The sequence below is a fragment of the Canis lupus genome, chromosome 2 (genome assembly GCF_011100685.1).
Source record: "Canis lupus familiaris isolate Mischka breed German Shepherd chromosome 2, alternate assembly UU_Cfam_GSD_1.0, whole genome shotgun sequence".
Taxonomy (NCBI): domain Eukaryota; kingdom Metazoa; phylum Chordata; class Mammalia; order Carnivora; family Canidae; genus Canis; species Canis lupus.
This window is the reverse complement of record NC_049223.1, coordinates 28,862,150-28,888,902: the sequence shown is the minus strand read 5'-3', so window position 1 is coordinate 28,888,902 and position 26,753 is coordinate 28,862,150. Positions and strand designations below refer to the sequence as shown.

At 43.4% G+C, this 26,753-nt stretch overlaps 1 protein-coding gene across 1 annotated transcript; it reads left to right on the top strand.

Annotated features, from left to right (window-relative positions):
• Window positions 1–843: 843 nt before the first annotated feature.
• Window positions 844–26,061, top strand: RBM17 (RNA binding motif protein 17). The gene is made up of 12 exons (XM_038530190.1): window positions 844–976; window positions 7,216–7,353; window positions 11,097–11,213; window positions 13,973–14,139; window positions 16,015–16,112; window positions 18,875–18,931; window positions 19,829–19,970; window positions 21,921–22,072; window positions 23,188–23,261; window positions 24,019–24,117; window positions 25,258–25,330; window positions 25,463–26,061. The coding sequence occupies exons 2-12, from the start codon at window positions 7,231–7,233 to the stop codon at window positions 25,564–25,566; spliced, it is 1,206 nt and encodes a 401-aa protein (XP_038386118.1). The 5' UTR covers window positions 844–976; window positions 7,216–7,230; the 3' UTR covers window positions 25,567–26,061.
• The last annotated feature ends 692 nt before the right edge of the window (window positions 26,062–26,753 follow it).

The following is a 26,753-nucleotide window of genomic DNA, read 5'->3' as shown; positions in this document are numbered from 1 at the left end:
CACAGATGGTTTGAGGCAATTACAGAATTCTAAGTCCACTTATTCAAGTTGCTATTGTCCTATATACTGCCCTGCACTTTTTAAAAACATTAATGTTTGGCATTTTAAACGGCATCATGATTTTATTTTATTTTATTTTATTTTATTTTATTATTTTTTATTTTTGGCATCATGATTTTATTTATTTATTTATTTATTTATTTATTCATTTATTTTTTCATTTTTGGCATCATCATTTCAAACTCGTTCACAATACACCAAGTTTAAACATTTATTGGGTCCTATCTATAAAGACATCGTCCTCGCCCTCAAAGAGTTGACTCGATTGGTAGTTTACAATTGGGGCAAAAATTCAGAAAGGAATGTTTTCATCTTTTAATGTCACATAATGATCTGTGTGCTTTATTTATCTTTCCTTCAATAAATAGCAGGCCTGGCAAAAAAATATTAAATAAATAAATAAATACATACATAAATAAATCGTGAGGCTTTAATGCCACTTGCGTTGTGTTGTGTGACCCCTCGTTCAGCCACCGACGTCGGTGCAGTGGCTTTGCAGCAGCCTGTCCGTGCACCTGCCTACCTGGGCTCCGCACCAAGGGGACTCCGCGGGCTCCCAGGCCGTTTGTCCTCCTCGCCGCGTGGGGGCGCTGCCAGCCTCGCCCACGAGTCTGAGAGCTCAGGAGCCGCGCCACGGCGACCCCTGTCGGCGGGAGGGGAGGACGCCGGCGGCGGAGGGGGGGGGGGGGCGGCGGCGGCGCGGCGCGGTCCTCCCGCCGGCAGGGGGCGCGGCGCCCAGGCGGCTCGCGGCGCAGGCGCAGGCGCGCCCCTCTCGCGGCCGCACGCCCCCTGACCCCGCGCCGCCGCGCGCGCTGCGGCCTCGGCGTAAGGGTTGGCGCCGGCCCGGGTGCTGCGGTCGCGGGCTTCCGTCTCCGCGGCGCCGCGGCCCATGGGGAGAGTCGGCCGGGCGGGCCGGGTAAGTGGCGCCCGAGGCGGCGTCCGTGCGCCCGTCCGTCCGGGCGGGGAGGGGGCGGCGGCGGCGGCGGCGGGGGCGCGTCCCGGGCGGCGCTGGGCGCGAGGCCGCCGCTCTAGGCCGCGCCGCGGGGGGGGCGGGGGTGACGAGAGGTCCCGGCCGGGCTCCTGCCGTCCGCGCCCCGCGGTGCGCCCCGCCGCCCCCGCCGCCCCCGCCGCCCCCGGCCCCCCTCCGCCGCCTCCGCGCGCGTCCCGTGCGGCCCGGGCACGCTGTGTCGCGCTGTGTCGCGCTCTGTCCTCCCGCTGCCCCGCGCGCACCTGCGGACCCCGGGGCCCCGACGGCCGCTCCCCGGCGGCTCCGCGCGACCTCTCCTCCCGCCGGGACCCCGCGCGCCGAGCCGCCGACGCCAGACGGAGGCGCTTGGGCCCCGCGGGGCGGGCGGGGGTATCCGGGGGGCTCCCGGGGCGCTGCCCCCCCCGGGCCGTGCGCACCGCCACGGAGAGGCGCCCCGAGGCCGCGCGCCATCAAGGGCCCCTCGAGGGGCTGCGAAGGGGACTCACGGGGGCGGGGAGAGCCCATGCCGGAGCCAGGCCTGCGGGGGGAGCAGCGGGCGGGCCCTGGACAAGGGCAGCGTTCCGCGTCGACCTTGCGGGGGCCGTGACCCCTGCCGCGACCCCTACCGTGACCCCTGCCGTGATGCCTACCTTGACCCCTGCCACGACCCCTGCCACAGGTGGGCTCTGCAAAGGAGAAAGGCCCGCAGCCCTGGAGATACCTGAGGAATGGGCGGGGGGGGGGAGGTAGTAATGAGCTGATGACTTAAGCAGAGGGTGGGCTTTGGAATTTCATTAGGAAATGTGCTGCCCGCGGAACAGCTTAAGGATTTTACTTATTATTCATTCATTCATTATTCATTCATTCACAGCTTAAAGCTTTCATTCATTCATTCATTCATTCATTCATTCATTCATTCATTCATTCATTCGAGACAGACAGAGAGGCAGAGACACAGGCAGGGGAAGAAGCAGGCTCCATGCAGGGAGCCCCACGTGGGACTCGATCCCGGGTCTCCAGGATCATGCCCTGGGCTGAAGGCAGACGCCAAACCATTGAGCCCCCCCCCACCCCGGGGTTCCTCCCCTCACTGTACAGCTTAGGACGAGTGGGTAGTGAGGCGGGACTAGAACAAGGCGAGCCGGTTGTGTGACCAGGAGAAGCTGAAGGTGCAGCGCCGGGAAAAGGTGGAAAGCAAGACTGCGGGAGGGGTGCTGGTGTGTGCTCCCAGCTGCACGCGCAGAGAGCAGCCTTCTTTTACCGGGTTTGTCTTAAGTCACCCCAGGAAACAGGTGGCCCAGGCCTGGCAGTTTCACAGGCCTGTCCTGCAGTGAGGAGTGGGCTTTGTTGGAGGACTGAGTTAACAGGTGACGCTCCTGGGCTCCGCCAGGGCCCCCCCCAGCCTGCGAGCAGACGCAACCACGGTGCCCCAGGTGGATGTAGGGGAAAAAATGTCGTGGGTTTTAGGTAGGGCAGGTAGATGCCTTTTATTGCTTATTACCTGGGTTTGCTTGTAAACCTCAACATGCACCGCCCCTCGTGTTCCCATCCTCTTCCTTTCTATCCGTGGGACTTCCCACAGTCCCCGCGCTTCCCTTTTGCTTCAGGATGCGTATTTAGTGACTGAAAAGAAAAAGGCCTCATCACGCTGTTTCTTCAGGTGCTCAGAACTCAGACCTTGACTCGTTGTCAGTTGTGTGGTCCTGGTGGTTTTTCTCCTGTTATGATGGTGTGAAATTTAAAACTTAGCACATGAATGTCAAATGCTAGTAAAAATAAGTTGTCTCCTTAAAAAGCACATCTGACAATCTCGTTTCATAATGTGATTTAAGTAGGTGCACTACCATTTTCCATCCGCTCGCTTCACTTAGAAAATATCTATGAGGGCGCCTGGGGGGCCCAGTCGGCTAAGCGTCTGTCTTGGGCTCAGGTCATGATCTCAGGGCCCTGGGATCCAGCCCCACGTCGGGCTCCCTGCTCAGGGCGGGGTCTGCTTCTCCCTCTGTCTCTGCCCTCCCCATCTCTCATGAGTAAATAAATACTTTTTAAAAATTAAAGAAAATACTACAAAGATGAAGGCAAAACCAGCCCTTACCTTGAAGGGGCTTATAATGGAGGAGAAGCAAGCCTGTCAACCAGGAAGCAGCGTAACGTGCAGAAGTTGCTCCGAGAACGTTCAGGGGAAACCAGCTGGGGCTGGCTGGCTGGTTTTATGTGGGGGTGGTAGCTGCTGAGGGCTTCGGAGATGCACGGGGGGTGGGGGGGGGCGTGGGGGGGGTAGTACGTGGGCTGCCCTGAGGACGCGCCTTCTGTGACCTTTTTCTACTAGTTGTACATTTTAACAAAAATCTCTGCTGGTTGAGTTAGAATTTTAACAAGTCATTCTTCTGGCAGAACCACATTTACTGTTTCTTTAAAAAAAACAAACCAGCATATATGAAAGATGTGTCAAAGTGTGCTGTTACCATAAAAAAGAAATAGCGGCTGTTTGGAAGTTCTGAAAGTCACGTGTGTGTTTGTGCCTGACCCTGGCTTAAAGGACATCCAAATGTCAGCGCTAGTTTTATCACCCGGCACCAGACTCCATGAAATAGATGCGCTCTGGCGTCTAAGTAGCATCTCAGCAGCAAGCAGGTGAGGTTCGGGTCCTGGCCGCCCCCTCCATGCTCGCTACACTTCAGCGATTGCAGTGTGGAGAACGCAGGACGCGGCCCTGACCCGTTACAAGTGCCTCAGGTGGCTAAACCCGCAAAATGTGTACACCTTTTAGGGAGATCGCATTACATAAAAGGAGGCTAGTAAGGAATTAATGGGAATGGGGTTCCGGGTGCCGCCCACCCCTGGGCTGGGGAAACCACTCGAATGGGCTAGAGGGGCATCGGTGGTGAATGTGGTTTGTCCAGGTTCTGGCTCCTGTTCTGCCTGGGACATTCCCCGGTGCCTGTAGCCATTAGAACAGGCCATACGTGTGCGGCTGGGTAACGAGTGTGTCATTGCTGTGATGGATCCAGTTCTGTGAATTTGAAGTTCCGTCCGAGTGGGAAAAGCGGAGAAAGCTCTTCCTCGTTTACTCTGGTGACGGATCTGATCTATAAGCTCTGTCACAGAAAACCGGCAGATGCTGCTAGGATGACATCAGTTGCTAATATTTAGAGTGTGTTTCCGAAGCTCTTGAGAGCAGAAACGGGGAGGTTTAAATGAATGATTTTGCTGCATAGTGATTTTTGAAAGTCGGAGAGGGATGCAAGTCAAATGGAATTGTTAACAGACCGTCTTCAATTTGGAAACAGGATCACCAGAAATAGGGTCCCATGGGACCTCATGAATTCAGCTACGACGTCCTCGCTAAATGCTAGATCCCAGATGGAAAAGCTCTGGTCCAGCAGGAGAGCCTCTATACTATACTGTTTGACTTTTTTTTAACCCCCCAGATTTGGGGAACTATTTCCGTTAGAGTTACTCTTCCTGGTAGGGAGATGCACTGGTGTTAATTTGCAGGCTGTTACCTCACCCCCCTCCCTCTTACCCATTCTTCTTTGTGGCTGGGGGGTCAGTGTAAGTAACACAAACCTTGGGATTTTAACCGTTTTTAAGGGCCTGGGACCGTGGCAGTAAGCACACACACGTTGTACAGCTGTTGGCACCATCTCTCTCCAGTGCCTTTTGCCTGTGGAGCCTGGGGCCTTGGGTGGTCTCCCTGCGGATTCACGTGGCTGAGCGGACTTCACTTAATTACTATTAATACCTCAGCAAAAGTTCACATACCGAACCCCTGCCCTGTGCCAGAAACTGGCGGTGCACAAATGGACAGGCTGGTCTCTTCCCTTCGTAGATCGGTGGACGTCTGGTTAACCCATTTCCGCTGGCACGAACATAACCGTAAATTATGTTTTCGAGGAGGTGGTTGCGTTTCTTAGGAAGAGGTACCGGGAGAAGGAGAGTTTGGGTTGCAAACAAATTTTGATGATTTATCTCTTTATAATTTCCTAGGGAAGCTTCTCTGTTGACACTCGTTTCCCAGAACGTGTCGGCGTTCCCTCGCCTTTCTGAGAATAAAGGAGAAAACAAATGGACCCGTCGCTGGACTGGGCGCCGCTTGGCGACTGGCTGGATAGAGCCCGGCCCGTGAAGCCGGCTCGGGTGAAGGGTGCGGGTCGCTCGCGCGGTGCCCTGAGAGCCACAGGCCTGGGCTGCAGTCGGCTTCGTTTTTCTCTGCTGTTGCTCCCGAGTTCTTCCGATGAAGTGGAGAGTGTAAGGCTACGTGTTTGTGAGAACCAGGAGTTCCCAGTACCGCATAGGCTCTGAGAAGGTACCGGGCAGCCCCGGGCTCTTCCTTCTGCGCGGTAGCCGTGGGCAGAAAGCTCAGAAAAAACGGCTCGAGAGGGTTTGTGAGCAGCGCCCAGACCGCGCAGCCGGCCTGCCTGCTGTTGGGCCCGGCGCCGGCGGAAGCAGGTTCTCGGGGGGCACCGGGCTCCCTCACTCTTCCTTTGTTGTCTCAGTGACTCAAGCTTCACGCGACCATGGGTTGCCAAGTCCTGAGTCAGGCGCTCACTCTGGCGCCGCGGGCAGCGGGCATTTTCCCACGGGACGTGCTGCTGTCTAGGAATGCGTGTTGGCGCCCTCCACGGAGCCGCTGAGCGCCACGGTGCCCGGGCCTCCTCTTTATTCTCCCGGCCTCTGTACTCCCTTGGGGGCCCTCCACCGCGAGCGGACCTAGGAGCTGCAGGCAGCCCGAGGGCCCGGATGTTACGGGTCGGAAGGAACTGACAGCGGCGTGGGGCCCTGACGTCCGGGCAGAGCTGCCCGCTCAGAACCAGAGTGGCTCTCCCCCCACCCAGGGGGGGTCATGCTCATCCCCCTCGCCCCACGCAGGTGGATCCAGGGTCAGCCAGGGTGTTGCAGTGGCGGGGTCAGAGAAGGGCGGAGAAGTAAGCACATACCGGAGAGATGCGGGCGGGAGGCCGGGGGGCGGGCATTCAATATTTCCCTTCTCCGTCTCACCATCTCTTCCTGAGAGACAGGCGGAGCAGGATTTGTTTAACACACTTTCTATGGCAAAATGCTGTCTGGACCTGGGGACGGACAGATTTTTGAAATGTGTCCATAAATCGAAAACTACCCATGCAAAGTATGTATTTGCAATTTCGGAATTTCAGTCATACTTTTTTTCTCTTTGCGTCTGTGAGAATGAGATTGATTTCTTCTTTTGCGAAGTGGGCTATGTCGCAGTTTTACCCAGAATGTTGAGTTTTTTAAAAAGGTGAGAGTATAGGGGTTTAGTGGCAAGGATTGTGGTGGACTAAATTTAAAACGGGTCTTCTCACCATGACCTTGGGCAGATGACCTCCCAGAGTCCTAGTGCTGCACCAGCCCAGGCTTTAGTGTAGCCTTGCACGAGGCTTCTCCAGAGGTTTCTCCAGCAGATCCTACATTTCCTACCACCCTGGCTCGATAAGGCTTTATGAAGCGTGAACTCTTGCTGTATTTGTTGTTGTCTTACATCCTTCTCTTCTGCAAGGATATTATGTATTGACCGTTCACATGTTGATTATTGATGATCTCTTTGTAATCAATGTTATTAAAGATTACACATTTCAACTTGGTGGGCTATGAGTTAGTTGAGGCGTTTATGATCCACCTCTCTACTTTCTTCAGTAATCAGTCATTTATGAAAATACGGCATCAGTGATAGCATTTCTTTTTTATTTTTTGTTTCTAGGCATGTGTTTACATTTCTTCTTCATAAAAGGTAGCTAATAGTGCTAAATCAACCTGGTAATGGGTTGTTGTAAAGTTTCTACTTTTTGTTGTTGAGTCAAAAAAGAATTTTTAAAAATTGGATATGTGTAATTGACAATATGTAATTATTAATAATAACCATTATATGCAATCGAGCAGAATGATTTCACTCATGAATTACTTGACCACATGATCTTATAGGTGGAAAAATTAATTCTTCAAGTGTATTTGTAAAGTAACATGTCGATATGGCGTCGTGTGTTAGGAAGGGCATTGATGGGTGGTATTGGGCGTTTTGACGTCTGTTGCTGAAGCTTTCTGGACCAGGTGACCTCTTCCACTACCTTTTACCTCTAAAATTCCATGATACTGAGCTATTTTAACATGAAAAGATAGGAAATCCTTCCTGTATTTTGCATTCTTTAAACCCCATTCTCCTTGCCTTTCAGCATTAAACTCAAAAGATGTCCCTATACGATGACCTGGGAGTGGAGACCAGTGATTCAAAAACAGAAGGCTGGTCCAAAAACTTTAAACTTCTGCAGTCTCAGCTTCAGGTCAAGAAGGCAGCTCTCACACAAGCAAAGGTAAGATAAGCCCATGGTGTGAAAGTGGAAGTCTACACAGCAGGTTCCTCCTGAGGATTAAGAGTAATTTGGTTTTAGCTTGTTCTTCTGCCTGTTTATCAGATATGTAGGGTTAAACATCTATAGGGGGAGAGGCTCTGGGTGGAGAGAAATAAGGAGTTTGAGATCATTGTGCTTCTCCTGAGTTGATGGATAGAACTGTTTCAGGAAATCGGAATGAAGAAAAGCAGGGCTCTCCATTTCCAGCGGTGACACTGGTTTTTGGGCTTCTGTGAGTCTAAGCTTATCTAAGGATTTGACTGAAATGTTGCCATATTCCTGGGTTGGGGCCTGGGAATCTGCCTTTTTAAGTAGCATTCCTGCTGTTTGTTGTGGGTGGTTTGGAAGCAGCACTTTGAGGAGCGAGGCTCTGCAGGAATTAAGAATGTGTATGCATTAGTGAGGGCTCCAGTTAGTTTTGAACGTTGGGCATATGTAGTCTGGGAGTAATTGGTTTTGTTCCTGTTGTATACATGTTTGGCACTGGCAGTGTCTTTGGAATTGAATAGCATATAACATTAGGAACATAGTTGCCCACCGAATATATGATCTAAACTGTTACTGTCAGATACTTTTAGGAAATGAAATGAAAATGTTATTCTGGTTTGTGTGTTGTTTTAAGGGCCTTTATATGTTAGATCATATGGCCCAGTGGAGGCTGTATCACCCTAAATGTTCTCCTGGGAACATTGTCCCATCGGGAAATGAAAACTTTGCTCCTCTTATGTGTGGAGCACACATACGTGTAAGAGACATAAACAGATACGTAGTATATCAGTGATGGTAAGTTTTATGGGCCGGGAAATATGTATTAAAAGATTTGGCGCCTGCCTTTGGCCCAGGGCGCGATCCTGGAGACCCGGGATCGAATCCCACATCGGGCTCCCGGTGCATGGAGCCTGCTTCTCCCTCTGCCTGTGTCTCTGCCTCTCTCTCTCTCTCTGTGACTATCATGAATAAATAAATAAAATCTTTAAAAATATATAAATAAATAAATAAATAAATAAATAAATAAATAAATAAATAAATAAATAAATGATTTCTTGAGAGGGAAGCAATAATTTCATAATAGTGAAAAAACAAGTTAAGAAAATCTGCCTTAGAGCTATATTGAGATACTTATGATACTTTAGCTTGTTTTGCTGATTCTCCTGATCATGGTTTTTGTCTTTTTGAAATTCATCATGACCAGATTTAAATTTTTTTGCCAGTATTTTTTAAACAGATAATTTTGTCTTTTTTTGTTGTTTTGTTGTGAAAAGATTTTATTTATTTATTCATGACAAAGAGAGAGACACAGGCAGAGGGAGAAGCAGGCTCCAGGCAGGGAGCCTGACGCAGGACTCAATCCCGGAACTCCAGGATCACGCCCGGGGCTGAAGGCGGCGCTAAACCGCTGAGCCACCTGGGCTGCCTGATAATTTTGTCTTAAAACAGGATCTCACCCCACCTGAAGGGAAGATTAGCAAAACAAGTCTTGTTTTTTTTTCCCTCTTAATTTTTTTAAATTGGTTAATTTTTTAAATGTTCTGAATTTCATGTAACTTACTTTGCACATGAGATTTAGGAATAAGGTTTTAATATTCCAATGCCAGTGACGTTTAATGTATTCTCCTTGAAGGCCTAATATTCCCTTTTGTAATGGGAATTGGTCTGGCTTAAGGAGCAATCTCATAACTAATAACATAAATTTAGTTATGTGGACACAATTAGTGGACAATCTTAGGTCAGTGGGAGGTAACAAAATAGAAGAACAGAAGTCAAAATATACTAGATATATACAGATTAAAAACTGAGCTGATTCTTCAAAATTACCAACATAAGTATTGTCAGCTTTGTGGATTATTTGCAGCCAAATTTTAAAAATTCTAACTAATTTGTTTCTTCCTGCCCAGAGTAACTTCAGGATCACTTACTCTATCCAATCAGTGCATATTTATAACCTATCAGTTAAAAACTAGCTTATATAAAATACAATTGAGAAAAATAGATCCTTTCAAACATATATTAAAAAGTTAAATGAAATTTATTCATTATGTACTGATTTGGATATCCTCTTTAGTATCTGCTTCAGTCTGTTTAATTTATGCTTATCAGGTTTTCCCTTCTCCAGTATAGTAATTTCAGCTACTAGGATATCTCCTGAGATTTCAAATAGGTTTTTAAAAGATAGGTCAGAATAAAAAGCGGCCTGTGAAATCATTTCTGCTAACTTTCTAAATCTTTCTGAGATTGCTCTGTGAAGTTAGCATTTTGTTTTTCTTGAAGGGAAGTGAAGATATGTTGCACTGATTCTCTTAGGTTTAATTGACTAATTAATTACTTAGTACTAGGTTGGCCTAACCAAATCTGTAAAGGTGTTTGGTAAAGAAAACTACCTACAACTGAAAGATGGAGCTGTGGTCTCATGTGGGATATAATAGAAAATACGTGATTTGGAGAATCTCCCCATTGTCTTCTAAATTTTGGTATTCATTTCGTGGATTGTATATCTAATGATTGGATTAAATTGGTTTCCTTAACATTATAAGTACTGTTAAATTCAAGACGGCTAGTGGTTTATTTTGACCCTTTTGTAGTAATAACAATGAAAGCATATAACACTTTAAATTGCAAAGGGGGAATTAAACCTTTGTAACCACGAGACCAGATGGTCACTGTTGTGCCCATCTGATGTTAGCACTACTGCCAGACAGCCTGACCCTGCATGCCTGCAGGGGTGATGCCAAATGGGGCACACCACCGCACCTGTGAAGTATTCAGTTTTCAGGAATTATAAGGACATAGAGGAATAAGTGAAACTAGACCACCAGGAAGTTAACAGACAGGTCTAGAATGTGCAGCATTTTACAAGTGTCGGGGAAAAGAGGAGGAGACAAAGACGCGGCTCTGGTGGTGATGATGACAACAGCAGGGGAAGGAATCTGTTCTAAATTGAGAGATTTAAAAATCAGATGCTTTGGAGAACTTTGGTATGATTCTAGTTCAAAATAAAATCAGTCATTTTAGGGGACAGACTAGAAAATCTGAGTATGAATTGGATAGGAAATGATACAGGAGATTATTGCTTTTATGAGATGTGGTAATAGTACTGTGCTTATGTAAGAGAATGTCGTAATTTTAAGAGATTAAGGGAAAGTGTCATGAATTTCCAACTTCTTTTCAGATGGTTCAATACAAAATACAGGTGTTCAGTAAAGAAAACGTGGTAACAGTGGTACGTGAATGAGTATTGTTCTGTTTAAAACATTGTTTTCTATGGGCTCATAATAAAAGAGGTAGGAGTTTAGATTCTAGTGGGAGGGAACAACTTCTAATTCACGAATATCTTTTGCTCAGGATATGAAAGCATATCTATTCCTTGTGAAAGAGTCTCACTAGTCTTGAGTGTGATGTGCCCTCCTGGGGCCAAAGGGAAAATCAGTGTTAGAGCTTTTCTCATTTATTATTTTTCATGCAGATTTAAAGAAAAGAGACCAAGCTTACTGTAAACCTTTTATAAAAATAGAGGAAATTTATGTTAAAAAAACGGCTATGGAAACCAGTATATGGTGGTATAATAATAGAATTAAAAGGCTGTTGTTTCAAGAATGTTTTTCTGATAATTGAAAGGTTCGTTACAGAGGCCAAAAAGCTTTGTTATAAACAGTATGAGTTTTAATTTGAAGCTTCAGTGCGCTCCTTTTGTTTTTCCATGATTTTAGAGCCAGAGAACGAAACAGAGTACGGTACTTGCCCCAGTAATCGACCTAAAGCGAGGTGGCTCTTCAGACGACCGGCAGATCGTGGACACCCCCCCGCATGTGGCGGCAGGCCTGAAGGTGAGCCGCCCCGGGCCTGAGCGGCTCTCCTGTGTTACGCGCGTGTCCCCAGAGCACGGTCTCCTCAGTGGGTCTTTGCAGGCTAGCCAGTGCTCTTTTCGGCTCAACTGTAACAATTATTATTTAAAATAAAATAGTACATTATGGAAAAATCAGAAACTGGTAATAGGCAGAAAGGGAAAAACAGACCTACTGTTTCCTTTCTGACAATGCTACCCGCTAGAAGTTAAAAACTTTATATTTTGGAATATCTTTCCGTTCTCTGCCTCCTCTACCTTCTGTTCCCTACCTTGGTTTTCTCACTTTATGTGCTGTGACCGTGTGTGTGTGTCAAAGAGTATAGATTGTCTGATCATTTTACCGGCTTCACTCGACTTCCTCACATGCGTATACCAGTTTATTTGGTTCGCTTCATGCTGAATATATGGGTTGTGTTTAATTTCTGGTGTCATAAGGACAGTTACAGTTAGTGCTTATTGTCTTGATTATAGACTACAGTAGAGAAGAGGTTCAAATTCTACCAGCCTGACCTTTACACTTCAGTGATTTTACACAGTCTTTAAAACAAACAGATGTGGTCAACTCTATAAATGGCCTAGTGAGGATGAGGAGGATTTGGACCAGGGTAACTGAGAAATGATACAAAATGAGGGATAAATGAATTCAGTGTAGAGTGGTTGAAATCACAACCACTCCTCAGGTAACCTAACCGTGTCCCTCTACAGATGGCGGGCAAGTAATAGGACTGCAAGAGTTTAGTAAGCAGCACGCACACAAATTGCTTGATGAAAAATGACCAAATGGTTAATAAATAGAATATGCTCTTATTGCTGTTTCTTAGCAAGGTCCTCTCCCTACCCCCACCCCGATTAGAAGGGACCCAGAAAAAGCTGAGACACAGTCCCACTGTATGCCCGCTCCCTTCTGTATTTAGTTTCAGTCAGAACTGTTCTGGGTTGGAATCTGCTTCCCAAATTTCCTTTTATTCTGAGATTTTTTGGCCGGAAGAACTGGTGTTGGTTGTGCAGGCTGATAGACTGTCAAGAAGGAAAGACATCCCCTAGTGGAGAGGTTTCTGGGGATTCTTTGTCATTTAACACTTTCCCCCCACAGATTATCTAATTTTTCCCCACCGCATTTAACCAAAAACTAGGGTTGTTGTTTCCTGTTACTGGGTCTTGACTCTACAGCAGCACCACAATATGTAGTTTACTTTTACCCCCCCGCCTCCCCAGCATTGGGGCATTGACATTTTCATTTCTAAAAATTGAACAGATGACTTTATTCTTAATGGCATTTAGAGATGATGGCTCTTTGTTCAGCTCAGCAGGGTTTATACAGTAAAAGTTGTTTACTTTCAGATTTTGAAATGACAAAGAATTAACCTTGATATTGACAGTTGGTTCAGTCAGAAACTCTGTGGTAATAGTATTGTATAAATTGAGTAGCTGATTGTTAGTTTTTCTCCTGTCTTAATAATAACTGAAAGGAAATCTTGTGTATATGCCTTTGTGTTTTTAAAATAGCTTTTATATGAATACAAATTCGTAACTACCCTTTGGGAACCTTGCTTTATTTGATTTGTATCAACTTTTCAGTGTTCTGGCCAGGAGCTGATTATAGTTGTTTTTCTAATTTCTTATATTCATTGGACATCATATTTCTGATTTTTAGTTATAAGAAAGCTTTGAAATGTTTGTTTACAATGCAAAACATCACATGCAACAGTGTAATACAGGAATTGTCCGTTTTAGATCCCTTGATAAAGAACGTAAGCTCTCTGTATCACATCAGTCTTGTGTTCACATATAAAACACATTTTACAAACAGCTGTGCTGCCTTTGCTGGTCTGGGGCAGTGTACTTCCTGAAGGAGGTGCAGAATGGGCCCTCAGAGACTCTAGTCCCAACCTGCGCTTTGCTCACAGTGTCTGTGGAGACCAGTTAGGGCATTCATTTTTACAGAAAACTAACAAAGCATGGAGGTTTAGAGCCCCATTTCTGGTCACGTATTTTCAGGTCAGCCGTGCTCGGCCTGCCTTTTGTTTTTCTGATTTCTTTAAGACTACCTGTTTTCTCTCAAAGGGTAGCCCCAGTTTCTAAATGTACAGAAAAGAAATGCAAAATGTTAACATCCAAACCTGATCTTAGTGGATGTTAAAAGAATTAATGATGTGAAGGGAATTGTATCCACCTGTACACCTGTATGAGACTCAGTGCCTGAAATGCATCCTACCTGGAAAGGATTGTGTTCCAGAGGCTTCAAAAAGTCCAGGAGGATGCTTTCTGCCTTTTATTGTAAAGTCTTAATATATCCTGTTTCCACTTAAGCAGAATCTAAAATTACTCTATTAAGTGGAATAATAAGAATGATTATTAGTCATGGATTGTTTAAGTTTTCATAGGGACATACAAAAGCAGAAGTATTCATTGTTTCTTATGAATAGTCTAATTTATTGCTTGAAATTTTAGATGGTGGCAGCTTGTTTACGAATTCCAGGAAGATGCCATAGGGTATTTATGGAATTCATACTCAACTGAAAGGTGAAACTCTTGGTTCAGCTGCTGCAGATAGCTAGGAGTGTGGCCACATCAGGTCACTAACCCTCTGTAGGCTTCCGTTTCCTCGTCTGTAAAGCAAAGGAGGCAGATAGATGGTCTGCAAAGCCCCTTCTAACGCTCATATTTTTTTACTTTAATTCTATGAATAAAATTGTAAAACATGAGGATGATACAGTTTGGTATTTTTGCCTTCCTCAGGATCCTGTTCCCAGTGGATTTTCTGCAGGAGAAGTTTTGATTCCTTTAGCTGATGAATATGATCCCATGTTTCCTAACGATTATGAGAAAGTAGTGAAACGCCAAAGAGAGGAACGACAGAGACAGCGGGAGCTGGAAAGACAGAAAGAAATAGAAGAGAGAGAAAAGTAAGGCTTTGTCTGGATTTGAGGATATATTTAACATTTGAAATATTCTTTGGGTTATTAATGAATGAACTTTAGTGCTATCTGTAAAGGCTGAAGTTATGGTAGATCTGAGCAGTCATCAGAAGGAATCAGTTTATTTTCAAGAACTTAACACAGGCATGCCTCATTTTATTGTGCTTTGCAGATGCAGTCTTTTTTACAAATTAAAATTTGTGGTGGGGCGCCTGGGTGGCTCAGTGAGTTGAGCACCCGACTCTTGCTTTCGGCTCAAGTCATGATCCTCAGGGTTGTGAGATTGAGCCCTGCCCTGGGCTCCACGCTCAGTGTGGTCAGCTAGAGGATTCTCTCTCTCCCTACCTCCTCCCCTCCACCTGTGTACACAGTCTCTCACTCTTCTTCTCTCTCCCTCAAACAAATAAATCTTTAAAAATAAAATTTGTGGCAGCTCTGTATGGAGCAAGTCTATCAGTGCCATTTCTTCTTTTTCTTTTTTAAGATTATTTATTTGAGAGAGCGTGGGCAGGGGTGGAGGGGGCAGAGGCAAAGGGAGAGGAAGAGAATCCTCCAGTGGACTCTGTGCTGAGTGTGGAGCCCAGCACAAGGCTCTCCGTCTCACCACCCTGAGATCACGACCTAAGCTGAAAGCAAGAGTCAGATACTCTTTGGACTGAGCTACCCAGGCACCCCTCAGTGCCATTGTTTCTAATACCATTTGCTCTCCTCATGTGTCTGTTACTTGGTAATTCTCAATATTTAGACTTTTTTCATTATTATATTTGTTATGGTGGTCTATGATCAGTGATTATGACTTCCTGAAAGCTCAAAATGGTTAGCATTTTTTAGCAATAAAGTATTTTTAATTAAGGTATATACGTTATTTTTTTTAGACATAATGCTATTGCAGACTTAATAGACTACAGTGTAGTGTAAACATAACTTTTCTATGCACCAGGAAATCAGAAATTTCATTTCTGATTTCATAAAATTTAGTTTTATTCTCTTTATTGCAATATTTGCTTTACTGCAGTGGTCTGAACCAAACCTGCAGTATCTCTGAGGTGTGCTTGTGGTTATGTTCCAGCATGAAAGCAAACACTAGAACAGATCTCACATCTAGATGTAGGAAACTTGAAGTATATTTTGTGTGAGTTGTTAGAAAAGTGACTTAAAAATCTGATGTTGAATAATGGGTTTTTTCCTATGCCACTTGAATCATAACCATTTAAAATACTTAAAATATTATGGGCACCTGGCTGGCTTAGTTGGCAGAGCATGCGATTTTTGGTCTCAGGGTCATGAGTTCAAACCCCATGTTGAGCAGTAGAGCTTACTTTAAAAAATAAAATATTTAAATGTTTCTTTAATTTTGAGCCAGATGGAATTTTGAAAAGCTTATATGCATCTTTTGTTTATAATTTTTGAAAGTATGAGTAAAAAGGACTTACTTGTATTGCTTATTTTGAAAATATTGAATGTTAATTATTCAGTAGTTATATAAAGTTAATACTTTTTCTCATTTATTGAATCATTTCATGAGGTGAAAGCATGTTCTACAGAATCAAAATTATTAAAGTGTTACCTATGTTGATATGCTTTAAAATTAAAAGGTAAACATTGAGTAAACTTTTTTCTTGCTACTTATATTCATATGGCTGTTCAATTGTTCAACTTATCTTTTGAATTTTTATCACTTAATTTTTGCTACTTCTTCCTTCAACCAGTATGTGGTCATGTGCCCCCCCACCCCAAATAGCATAGTGAGAAAGAGAGGATTTGAGAATTTTCTAGCCAAGAGCAAGTCAAGGTGACATCCATATGTTCACATCTCAAAATTGGTTCGTCTGTAACGAATATTTGGTTCCTTTGTTGTCACAGGAGGCGTAAAGACAGACATGAAGCTAGTGGGTTTTCAAGGCGACCAGATCCAGATTCTGATGAAGATGAGGATTATGAGCGGGAGAGGCGGAAAAGAAGTAAGGCGTGGGACATATGTGTCGCATCTCAAACTTGTGACATTCTACTGCTTTTCATAGTCATAGACAAGTAATTGAGTTGATATTGATTAGGGTAATTTTGTCTGGAATTCCAGCAGTCCATGTTCGCAGAACAGTTCTAACCTACATCCTCTTTTCATGTACATTCCTCTGGGCTTCTCAATCCCTCTCTCACCTATGTTGCTTGGAGAGTTGGAGCATACCTTACGTATGTGCGCACAGCCACATTGATCTCTTCTCGTTGCCAGCTGTGTATGCGGTCAGCACCGAACAGAGTCCAGGCACTCGTTTCCAGTGTTTGCCACTGACCTGCATGAATTTGAGGAAATCAGTTAGCTTCCCTGAACATTGGTTTCTTCTGGGGTCTGTGGAGAGTAGGGAGACAGGAATTTGAGCCAGGTACTTCACTAAGCCCCTTCCATTTCTAAGATTTTACACGCAGAATTGTACTTGTGTCAGAGCTGAATTCTTCCTGCTTACTGGATAGCTAAGGAGTGTTCATCGGGGAGAGAACGGAATGCTTCTTTTCGTTGTGTTTTAATTGCTGAGATTTCCTTGGTTTAGTTGACCAGTTTGGTTGACAGGTTGAGATTTATTTGAGAAATTTAAACCTTCTACTTGTCTGCTAGATACCAGGTTGTACAGTTCTAAGAAGCACTTTACATCACACAGCTCCAAGTAGGAGCTGTGATTATCCCCATTTTAAAGGTGAGAAATCTTAGGCACAGAGGGAGTAAAGTGCTTTATATAACGCAAGTCCACCGTTTAGAGGATCCAAGATGTTTGTTTGCCCGAAAACCTCCCTTATCTTGTGGTCATCTTCAACACAATGTCATAAAGCTGCAGTATATTTCCACATGCATGAGCTCAGTTGTATGACTAGCAGTGTGGCGAGCCTGTTCTTCCCCAGTGTACAATGAGGCTAATTGAGGGTTTTATTTAAAATACTAATTGAGTTGGAAAGGAACACGTCTGTAATAATTGAGAACTCTTAATCTTCCAGTGCAGATATAAATTAAATGTATTTATTGGATGCTTACTAGATGCAACAGCAAAGAACCAAGTTCATAGATACACAGAGAACGGATTTGTAGTTGATAGAGATGATGGGGTTGGGGGTGGGCAAAAGGAACAAACTTCCAGTGATCAAATAAGTCATGGGGATGTAACATATAGCATTAGGTGTAGTTAGTACAAGTATATTGCGTATTTCAGAGTTGCTAAGAGTAGATCTTAAAGGTCCTCATTATAAGAAAAAACACTTGTAGCTGTGCATGATGGATGACAACTAGACTTCTTGTGGGATCACGTCACAGTATGTTATACACTTGAAATGAATATGTCATGTCAATTATACCTCATTAAAAAAAAAGTACCACATGCTGAGCAGTGTCAGGTACTATGTTGTGTTTCTAACAGGGAGGAGAGTTAACATTTGGGTGCACTGTGTATGTCAGGCATTTTGGTAAACATTCCATATCCATTCTCTTGCTGACTAACAAATGTTAATTAACTTGTTTTAGAATCCAGTGTATTTGTTCATCTTACTTTTCCAGCTTACAGATTGGCTGCCCTTTGGATAAGGAGCTGTGCTTTCTATATTAAGGACATTGTTTTTAACACAATCTATACAGACTAGTATTAGGAGAAAATAATGGCATTATTTTCATGCTGCTGTTAACTGATTAATGTTCACATTTTAACCAGATTAGTAGCACATTTCCAGTAATCACCTGCATTTTTTATATTAAATTCAGAACTGATTTTTTTTCAGAATCAGTCAGTAATCACCTAGGTCTCAGTGACAAGGTAAAAAAATGATAATAGGTACGTCAGAAGAAACACAAGTTTCTTTTAGGTTCTTATTTCTCCATAAGTCTAGTCCAGCCGTGTTCATTCATTGTGATGCACAAACACTAGCTTTAGAGTTTCTTTTGTGAAACCTTACATATGCTGGTACAGCATGGTTTGTAATGTTTGGGTTTTTTTACTTTACATTTTATTATTATTGTTTCATTGGTGGTTTAAGTTGTAATACCTACGTTAGGGCCTAATGAATCTAATGAAAATCCCTTCTATCCTCCATGCCTGTTCTCCTCCCGGTTGCTGGATAGCAGGTGGAGTCTGTTTGGGTTCGTTGTGTCATCATTGTCCAGGAGACAGGAGCAGGAATGGCGACAACACAAGCACCAAAGTACCCACATTTCCAAATAGGTGTTTAGCTGCAGTGGTTGACGCCCTAGACAAGAGGGTGCTGGGTTGTGGTGGACTGTGTTGGCGCCTCAGGGAGCTGGGTTTTATTCTGTCTGCTATTAACTCCTCTGATCCTCTTCTCATCTGAAAACTGGAAGCAGTAAGACCTCCTTCTGAGGTTTCTTAGACCTAAATGATATCACAAGAAAGAAAACACCTCACGGCAACAGACTTCGAGGAGAGTTATGTTATAGTCTCTCAAGTAGCTGCTAGTTCTTTGAGCTGTGTTCTCTCACCTTGCAATTCACCTATTAGCTTCATTCTGGGGCTTTTGAATGCCTGCCATGAACAAGATGATTTTGTCTGCCTGTGTTTTGCCCATTTTCTGTGTTTTTAATCCTAGACTCAGAGATGAATTCAAAAATGTTAGCAGGAGGGATGAGGTGGCTGGTATCTCTCCCTCCTTGTCCCCCAGGGAAAGGGTGCAGTACATCGCGGGGGAAGGGTCAGCGTGTCTGCTCCTCTAACAGTGGATTATTGTCTTGCAGGCATGGGCGGAGCTGCCATCGCACCACCCACTTCTCTTGTAGAGAAAGACAAAGAGTGTACGTATCTGTTTCTTGTCATTTTTTATTCTGACCCACCTCTTGGACTGAGTCAGGGGAAGTCTTAGCTTGAATCAGCCAGGTGTTTTAAGTGTAAAGGGTAGTGGCCTGAAAACCCACCCTCTGGCTCTACCACTAAGGCCCAGGGGGAGACCACCCTTCCACTCTGTGCTCTAGAAGTTTTCATGCCAGGCCGAGGCTTGGATTTTATAGGGTGAGATGCTTTTCTTTTCATTTAAGTAATTTATTTTCTCTAACATTTCATAGTTGGAGTTAGGTTAAAACAAATGCAGCTCAGTTTACAGCTTTCATACTCTGGTTTAGAGGTTGTTAAATTCATGACCTTCCACAAGGTGGCAGTGCCTTCCTTAATTAGGTTTTTTTGCAGTGAGTTTCTATTTCCTTATATGTGTTGTGCATATTTACTTAAATTGCCAAAACATACTCATGCAGCGTTTCTTCTCCCAGTAGTCTAATTTAGAATATTTGGATTGGAATTGGACTTTGATAGAGCATCCAGATCATTTTCATATCCTCTGGGTTGGACCATACCTAAACTGTCCCAAGAAAATAAAATTATCTAGTGCTTTTTAGTACCTGTTGCACAATTTATGTCATCTTTTTAAAGATAAGTCAATTAAAAAAAATAAAAGAAGATAAGTCAAAAGATACTGTTAAATACGTTTTATGTGGAGCACCTAACAAACCATAAGCCCGAGGAGCAAAGCGGAAATCAGGAAGAGAGTGTTCCACCTCTGATTTTTAAAAAAAGAAATGTAGTGGCTATAAGATTAATTTGTTTTTTATCTTATTCCTTGTAGGTAACTGATCTGTGTTAAGTATAATTCAGAATTCTTTTGTAGTATTTTGGTAAGCCTGTTTATTTTTATCCAACAGTACCCCGAGATTTCCCTTACGAAGAGGATTCCAGACCTCGCTCTCAGTCTTCCAAAGCTGCTATCCCTCCTCCAGTATACGAGGAACAAGACAGACCCAGATCTCCAACTGGACCTGGCAACTCCTTCCTTGCCAACATGGGGTAATGGTTCCACTTGCTCTCACCTCAGCAAGTGTGAGGACAGGACTCAGTGAGAAGTGTTGCCAGCCTTGTCAGTAGATGAGGCTTTTGGTGGAAAATGAGGCACTGTCAGGTTTATGGGGGGATGCTTGGAGTGTGCAGTCATACCGCGTTCTTCAAAAGAATCAGTGCTTGAGTCATGGGGAGGATGTTCCAGCATGGCACTATAAGGTTTTGTACCACGCATCAAGCCTTTTCATGTAAGATTTGAATGATTTAGACACTGAACATTATGTTCTCTAGGTAGGAACAGTTTCTGATAATTACTTACATTGGTTTTCATAACATTTGCAAACAAAATAGCTCATATGAATTAGAGCTGAGTTATGCTGCTATCCAAAGGGTGAGTAACTTTTTTCTTGGTAAAATGAGCCATTTGCTTTATGGTCATGGTTCTGCACTTTGAGTTTAAAATACTTAGTCGTTCTAACTATAATTAGAAATTTGTTTGCTGGCATATGTAATTCAGTTTTAAGGTGACTTTCATATAGGGCTTGTGGATTTGTTTTTGTGACCCCCCTGTGGATTTGGCATGCTTTTTGGTTTAAGAATGTTTTATTGTGTTTCCTCTGTGTCTCATGCGATGAGGAGCTATCAGATGTGGCAACATTACACTAAGGCCTGCACTCTGCCTATGACATTGCTGCTGGAACTGTAGTGTGATGCTCCTCCCCTATGTGCATGTGCTTGGATTCCGAGAGCCGTTGGAGAGGGGTCCAGTCAGTGGGAGTAGATGGCGGGGGTTTATACCCCGCAAGAGGGTTTTCAGTGTCTGGTCATCTTGGTATCCATCTCCTTGACCTGCGCTGCTTTCTGTGGTATAATTGGTGGCTATTAAATTACTTGAAGATGAATACAATTTAAAATGCATTTCCTCGGTCACAGTAGTGTCCTCTTGGGTGCTCAGAAACCATGCAAGGCAGTGTAGAGAGCATTTCCGCTCTTGCAGAAAGGATTATTGGGCCGCCCTAGAACATGTGCTAGAGGGTGGACAGATGTGAAGCTAGGTTTTGTTCTGCTGAATTCCCCTTTGAACAGAGATTAAGTGTTCACCACACACCCAAGGAAAGTACAGGGTGGCGTAGCTCAGCCACCTTCAGGCTTCTCTGCTCTGGATCAGCTTGTTCAAGTGGAATTTGTAAGGAAATTAATGACATGTAGGAAACCGTGTAGGTGCGCTGTTACTTAAAACAGGGTTTTGTGATTCAAGCTTGAAATAGCAGTAGTTGCTGCTGGACTCCCTGGAGACCCTTGAGGCGCCTCCAGGGGCAGTTTGAACGCTCAGTACTAAGAGCTGTGGGCAGGTTCCAGCTTCACTTTACCATAAGCACCTCTGAAGGAATCTCTAAATTGGGGGTCTTGCTTTGCTCAGAGTCAGCCTTAAGCTGGTCAACTAATCTGGGCCTCAGTATCTTCCATTTTCTCATCTGGTAAATGGATGCGCTCTAAGAGTTCTTTTGTTTATAAGGACTGTCATCAAGAACTCTACTATTTAGAAAAATGTAGTTGTCTTCATTGTGTGAAAATCATGCTTGTTTTTTGACGGGCACACTTGGAAGTAAACCGTGGTCATAAATTGTATAGCAGTGCAGTCTCTGGAGCACACAAGACGTCTGGTGTTTTCTAACAGTGATACTGGGAGAATTTGGGGAGAATATGGGCATTTTCCTTACCTCAGAGATAATCTCAGGATGTCCAGGATTTCAGCATTAGCTTTTTCCATTTTTTTTTTTTCATCCTGAGTATCCCCACAACCTCCAACGATTGGCCCGTTGGTAATTATGTGTGACCACATCGAAACCCATGTGGGATTTAGACTTTTTCGAGGGTGATTGCTATGATATAAAATTGGTTTATGCCATAGCTGGTGATTTCAAGGCCAGGAAATCCTTCTCTTTTCCTTCCTCCCAGTGGCACAGTAGCACATAAAATCATGCAGAAGTACGGCTTCCGGGAAGGCCAGGGTCTTGGGAAGCACGAACAAGGGCTGAGCACAGCACTGTCAGTGGAGAAGACAAGCAAGCGAGGAGGCAAGATCATTGTGGGTGATGCCACAGAGAAAGGTGGGTCTGCTCCACGAGCAGGGCTTCTGGGGTGGGAGCACGGGGAACGTGGTCCAGCATGAGAGGACCACCCCTCTCTGGAGTAGACCAAGAATATGCGATTATGATGTATTCCAGTTCTGTGTTGTGGAAACAGAGGCTCGGGAGGCTCATTGGAACAGATCTAGAGATAGGAAGGTTCATGGGGGAAAAGACGATAGACTCGCAGAAATAACACTCAGAGAAGTGTTTTCATGCCTATTTGTACTATGCAAAGACCTTGTTAAACTGGTAAAATCAGAGTTATGGTTTTAGAGCATGGAAGAGCCCTGTGCATTGTGTCCGTGATGGTACTGGTGTATTTCCATCCTCTATGAGTTTTTTACTTTTTGCTTTTTCCTACCCTTTCAAGTGTGATTTCTCATTTTCTTACAGATTGATTGCTCTGTGAAGTCTGGTGTTATTTCACAGTCTGGTGGTAGATGATGCCTACTTGGTGTTTTATTTTCATCTTATTATTATGTTCTGTTCTGTGCCCAGGGCATATTGAAATGAGTCAAACGTGTAGCTTCACATTTTAAAAAGAATTGAGTTTATTTTGAGTATCTTAGTTTAGCTCCCTTTCTTAAGGAAAGAAGAAAACTTTGCTGGCAGCCCTGTCAACACATGGCCTGATGAAGCAGCTGGTTGGCCTGACAGGCTAGAAGCCAAAATCAGCCATCGCCCTGATTTGTAGGGTATATGAAGTTAGTCTGCCAGTGGCTGGCTAATTCACTGCTTATTATATTGGACTGGTGACCTTTGGCCACACTGCATGTGCCAATACTCTGACCTGTAAGGTTTGTGGTCTGTGCTCTGTCAACTGTGTGAACTAAGGAAGTGACCCTAAGCAAAAATCCCAGGTAATTAGAGAAGCTGAAAACTTGTAGAAATTATGGTAAAAACCTATACTGAAGCAGAGCAGATATTTTCATCATGGATAAGGCGACATTTTTGCTCAGAGACTGATTGCATAAATGCTTATAGATGAATCTAAGGACATAAATAGTGGGTACAAGTACTCTTGAAATTAAATTAGTCATTGTAACTTGGACTCCGTGTTCTAACACGCCTACGTCTTAAATGTTTTGCTACAGATGCATCCAAGAAGTCAGATTCAAATCCATTAACTGAAATACTTAAGTGTCCTACCAAAGTGGTCCTCCTAAGGGTAAGAAGCAGAATTGAAGAAACCCGTTTTCCTACCTTGATTTTTGCTTGTCACTCCACCTTGATCCATCTTTGCATGCTTTCAACCCTATTGATACAATAACAGTTAAAACTGAAAATAATTTTTCTGCAAATGATTGTTCTGGATAGATGCCATCTGAGGTTGATATCTTAGGTTCCCTTTTCACTAATGTTTCTTTGCTAAATGCAGTATTCAAGACTGCAATGAGTAATTGCTTTAAAATATTTGAAGTCGTTAGTTCAGTTTAGTTTATCTATTTTAGTTTATCTAGCATAGATGCTCTTGTGACTCTATGAAATTTAGTGTATGTGTGTGTGTTTAGTGTTTCTCAAAAGATTTGCTTATTTCACCTATTAATTTTACAACAAAATGTGTTCACTTTTGCCTTGAGCGGTAAGTAAGCCATGTTTAACTTGGGCGCCTGTCCATGTAGGATACTCTTTCAACTCAAAGTGGAACATCAACTCAAAAAATTATTTTTCAGTTAAATGAGTAAAGGGAATAAGAGTGTACCTCTGTACGGCGTTACGTACTGTGAGCTCATAATTTGCTTTAATTCAACGTGTTAAAAACCATAAATATTTTTTTTGTTAAGAAATACCAACTTTTGGATACTACAAGAATGAAAATTCTCATTGTGTCATTTGGGATTGAGAACATTTGCCATCGTGAAACAAAGTTATTTATTCATCTTTATTTGTAAATTACACTTGAACTTATTCATTTTTGTTCATAGAACATGGTTGGTGCAGGAGAGGTAGATGAAGACTTGGAAGCAGAAACCAAGGAAGAGTGTGAAAAATACGGCAAAGTTGGAAAATGTGTGATATTTGAAGTAAGAGGGCTTTCTTTTGATTTTTGTAACCCAAGTTGTAACTGACAGGTTACCAGACATTTTCTGCAAATAGAGACAAGTTGTACCGTGAGTAACATCGTCGAAGGTCACAGATGATGCTTAGATACACTTCGTTTACATAGTTATAACAATTTTAAACATAAAGACAGGAAGGACTTCACATTTTATTTGGTGAAGAAATTAATTATTTCCTTTTATGATTGAGGTTTAGTTTGATGACTAAAGACTACTGTCATGTGCTCAATAGTTGAGTTAGTTGGACGTACCTTTGGTTTCTTTCATTTGGCAACCGTAAATTTAGTGCCTCCCACATGCTTTTGGAAGACAGGAAACATGTCTGTGCTCTCAGTGGTATGTTCAATTGAAGAAACAACAAAAAAGCACATGTAAAAATAGGGAATGTTCAGTTGCTAGACTCTGTAGTATTCACTATAAATACAGGAGTCAAGAAAAGGATTTGATCACAAAAAATAGAGCAAGCTTTGTGAACAGTATCAGATTTGGGTGAGCTTAGAATGTATGGGTAGGATTTGGATAGGAGGAATAGGTATCCTGACAGGGTCACAGCTTCTGGGAGACTAAGGGGGCTGCAGAGTGGAATGTTTGGGAGTGCTGCGAATGAACGGAGTGGGGGTGCTTACCTGGGAATGAATGGGGGACATGCTCACCATGGGGCCATGTTATACCAGACTTGGAGAGCGTGACAGAGGAACTTAAGCAAATGTGAGAAGCAATTAGAGCACAGATCTTTTCATCTTAAATTTCTGCTCCCACTGCTGCTTCTCTTCTATATCACGTTCTGTTTGTTGACTGCATAGTGATTTGTTTAGGTGTCGACTGGCATAGGATCTCTTCAGGGTTAAATGTGGCTGTGCTCAGTTAGCTCTGTGTTCTCTACCCCAAACACAGTGCTTCTCATAAATAGACATTCAAAAAAAAAAAACCAGATGTTAACAAATTTTGATGATGAAAAAATCATTTATTTCCTTGGTATATGACTTGTTCTGTATATGATAATTGCAATACTTACTCGACAAAGATCAGTTAAGGAAGAAAGCTTGTATTCAACTATTATCTCCGTTGATAACTTCACCTGTTACACTTTCATTTCTTTCCCAGATTCCTGGTGCCCCTGATGATGAAGCAGTACGAATATTTTTAGAGTTTGAGAGAGTTGAGTCAGCAATTAAAGGTAAGTTGTACAGCTAAATGGAAAGAATAAAGAAGTTGAATTTGTGATCTAGATCCTTATAATTAAAACAATATTCTTGTAATGCCTTACAGATCCCTGTATTAACTGACATTCTTTCTGTTTGTCTTTTAGCTGTTGTTGATCTGAATGGGAGGTATTTTGGTGGACGGGTGGTAAAAGCATGTTTCTACAATTTGGATAAGTTCAGGGTCTTGGATTTGGCCGAACAAGTCTGATTTTAAGAACTAGAGCACGAGTCATCTCCGATGATCCTTAAATGAGCTGCAGGCTGAGCAGAGAAGGAAAAGGCCTCAGCCAGCCTGTGTGGCTGCTGCGTACAGAGACTCTTGGAAGGACTTCTAAGATATATGTTGATTGATCCCTTTTTTATTTTGTGGTTTTTTAAATATAGTATAAAAATCCTTTAAAAAAAAACCAACAATCTGTGTGCCTCTGGTTGTTTCTCTTTTTTTTATTACCACTTCTGAGATGATTACATTTTTTGCTAGGATTTCATGATAATTCTCAAGTGCTTCAGTGATACAGCATTTCTTGCACTAAAAAATCTAGAAAGTTTTGGGATATGGGGTTGTATTGTTACCCTTTGCTTTTCTTTCTTTTTTGAATTATTTTAATAAAACCTGCAAGTTACTAAACTGTAGCTTCATAAGTTCTATAATAAAGCATCATCTTGGCAGTTTGCCAAAGGTGAACATGTTTGCTTTCTCTAACAGAGAAGTTCTTATTGACTCCAATCTTAGAAAACTCTCTGTGACTGAGCTAAGGTTGAATTGCGAACCTACCATGATTGTTTGGATAGATCATCTTCGGTGAAATTAGACTATGGGGTGTGTGGTTGGGGGTAGGGGTAGACGGGTGTAGAGACCATGGATCTAGCACTTGTTTTCAGAGACTCACCTATAGTCTCAGTGCAGGTCGGAAATTACATGTTGATCCTAGAATCCACAGGTACATTGTAAACGTGCGTCCAGTTATATTTTGGAAACGGTGGCTCATAGGGGGTCACGTTTCTACTGGCAAAATTTGCAATAGTGTTAGTTCTCATATGTAATTTTTAAATTTCTAAAGTGCTGCCACAGAAGCTACTTAAACTGTACTGCCAGTTGATAGAATTCTGGAATTGTGAAAAATTGTACCATTGAAGTGTGGTGGTATGTATGGCTTACAAATGTCGCAGTACCACAAAAACAAAACCAGGTAATGATACTTGGTACTGAGGTTCATTGCCAGCACAGGAAGTGTTTCCAGAATATACTGTGCCTGTGTTCTGTTCATTGCTTGCCCAAATACTGCATGTGACTTTCCTGGAGTGGCAACTGGAGAGCACGCATCTATGTTGTCTCTAGGTGATCACCACATGGAAGTGTGTTGTGACCCCATGGGTGAAGAAAGCACTCAGCAG

Coding starts and splice junctions, on each gene's coding strand:
- RBM17 (XM_038530190.1), top strand. CDS start 7,231: ATGTCCCTATACGATGACCTGGGAGTGGAGACCAGTGATTCAAAAACA. Junction 11,214..13,972: donor ATGTGGCGGCAGGCCTGAAG/GTGAGCCGCCCC, acceptor TGCCTTCCTCAG/GATCCTGTTCCCAGTGGATT. Junction 24,118..25,257: donor GAAAATGTGTGATATTTGAA/GTAAGAGGGCTT, acceptor TTTCTTTCCCAG/ATTCCTGGTGCCCCTGATGA.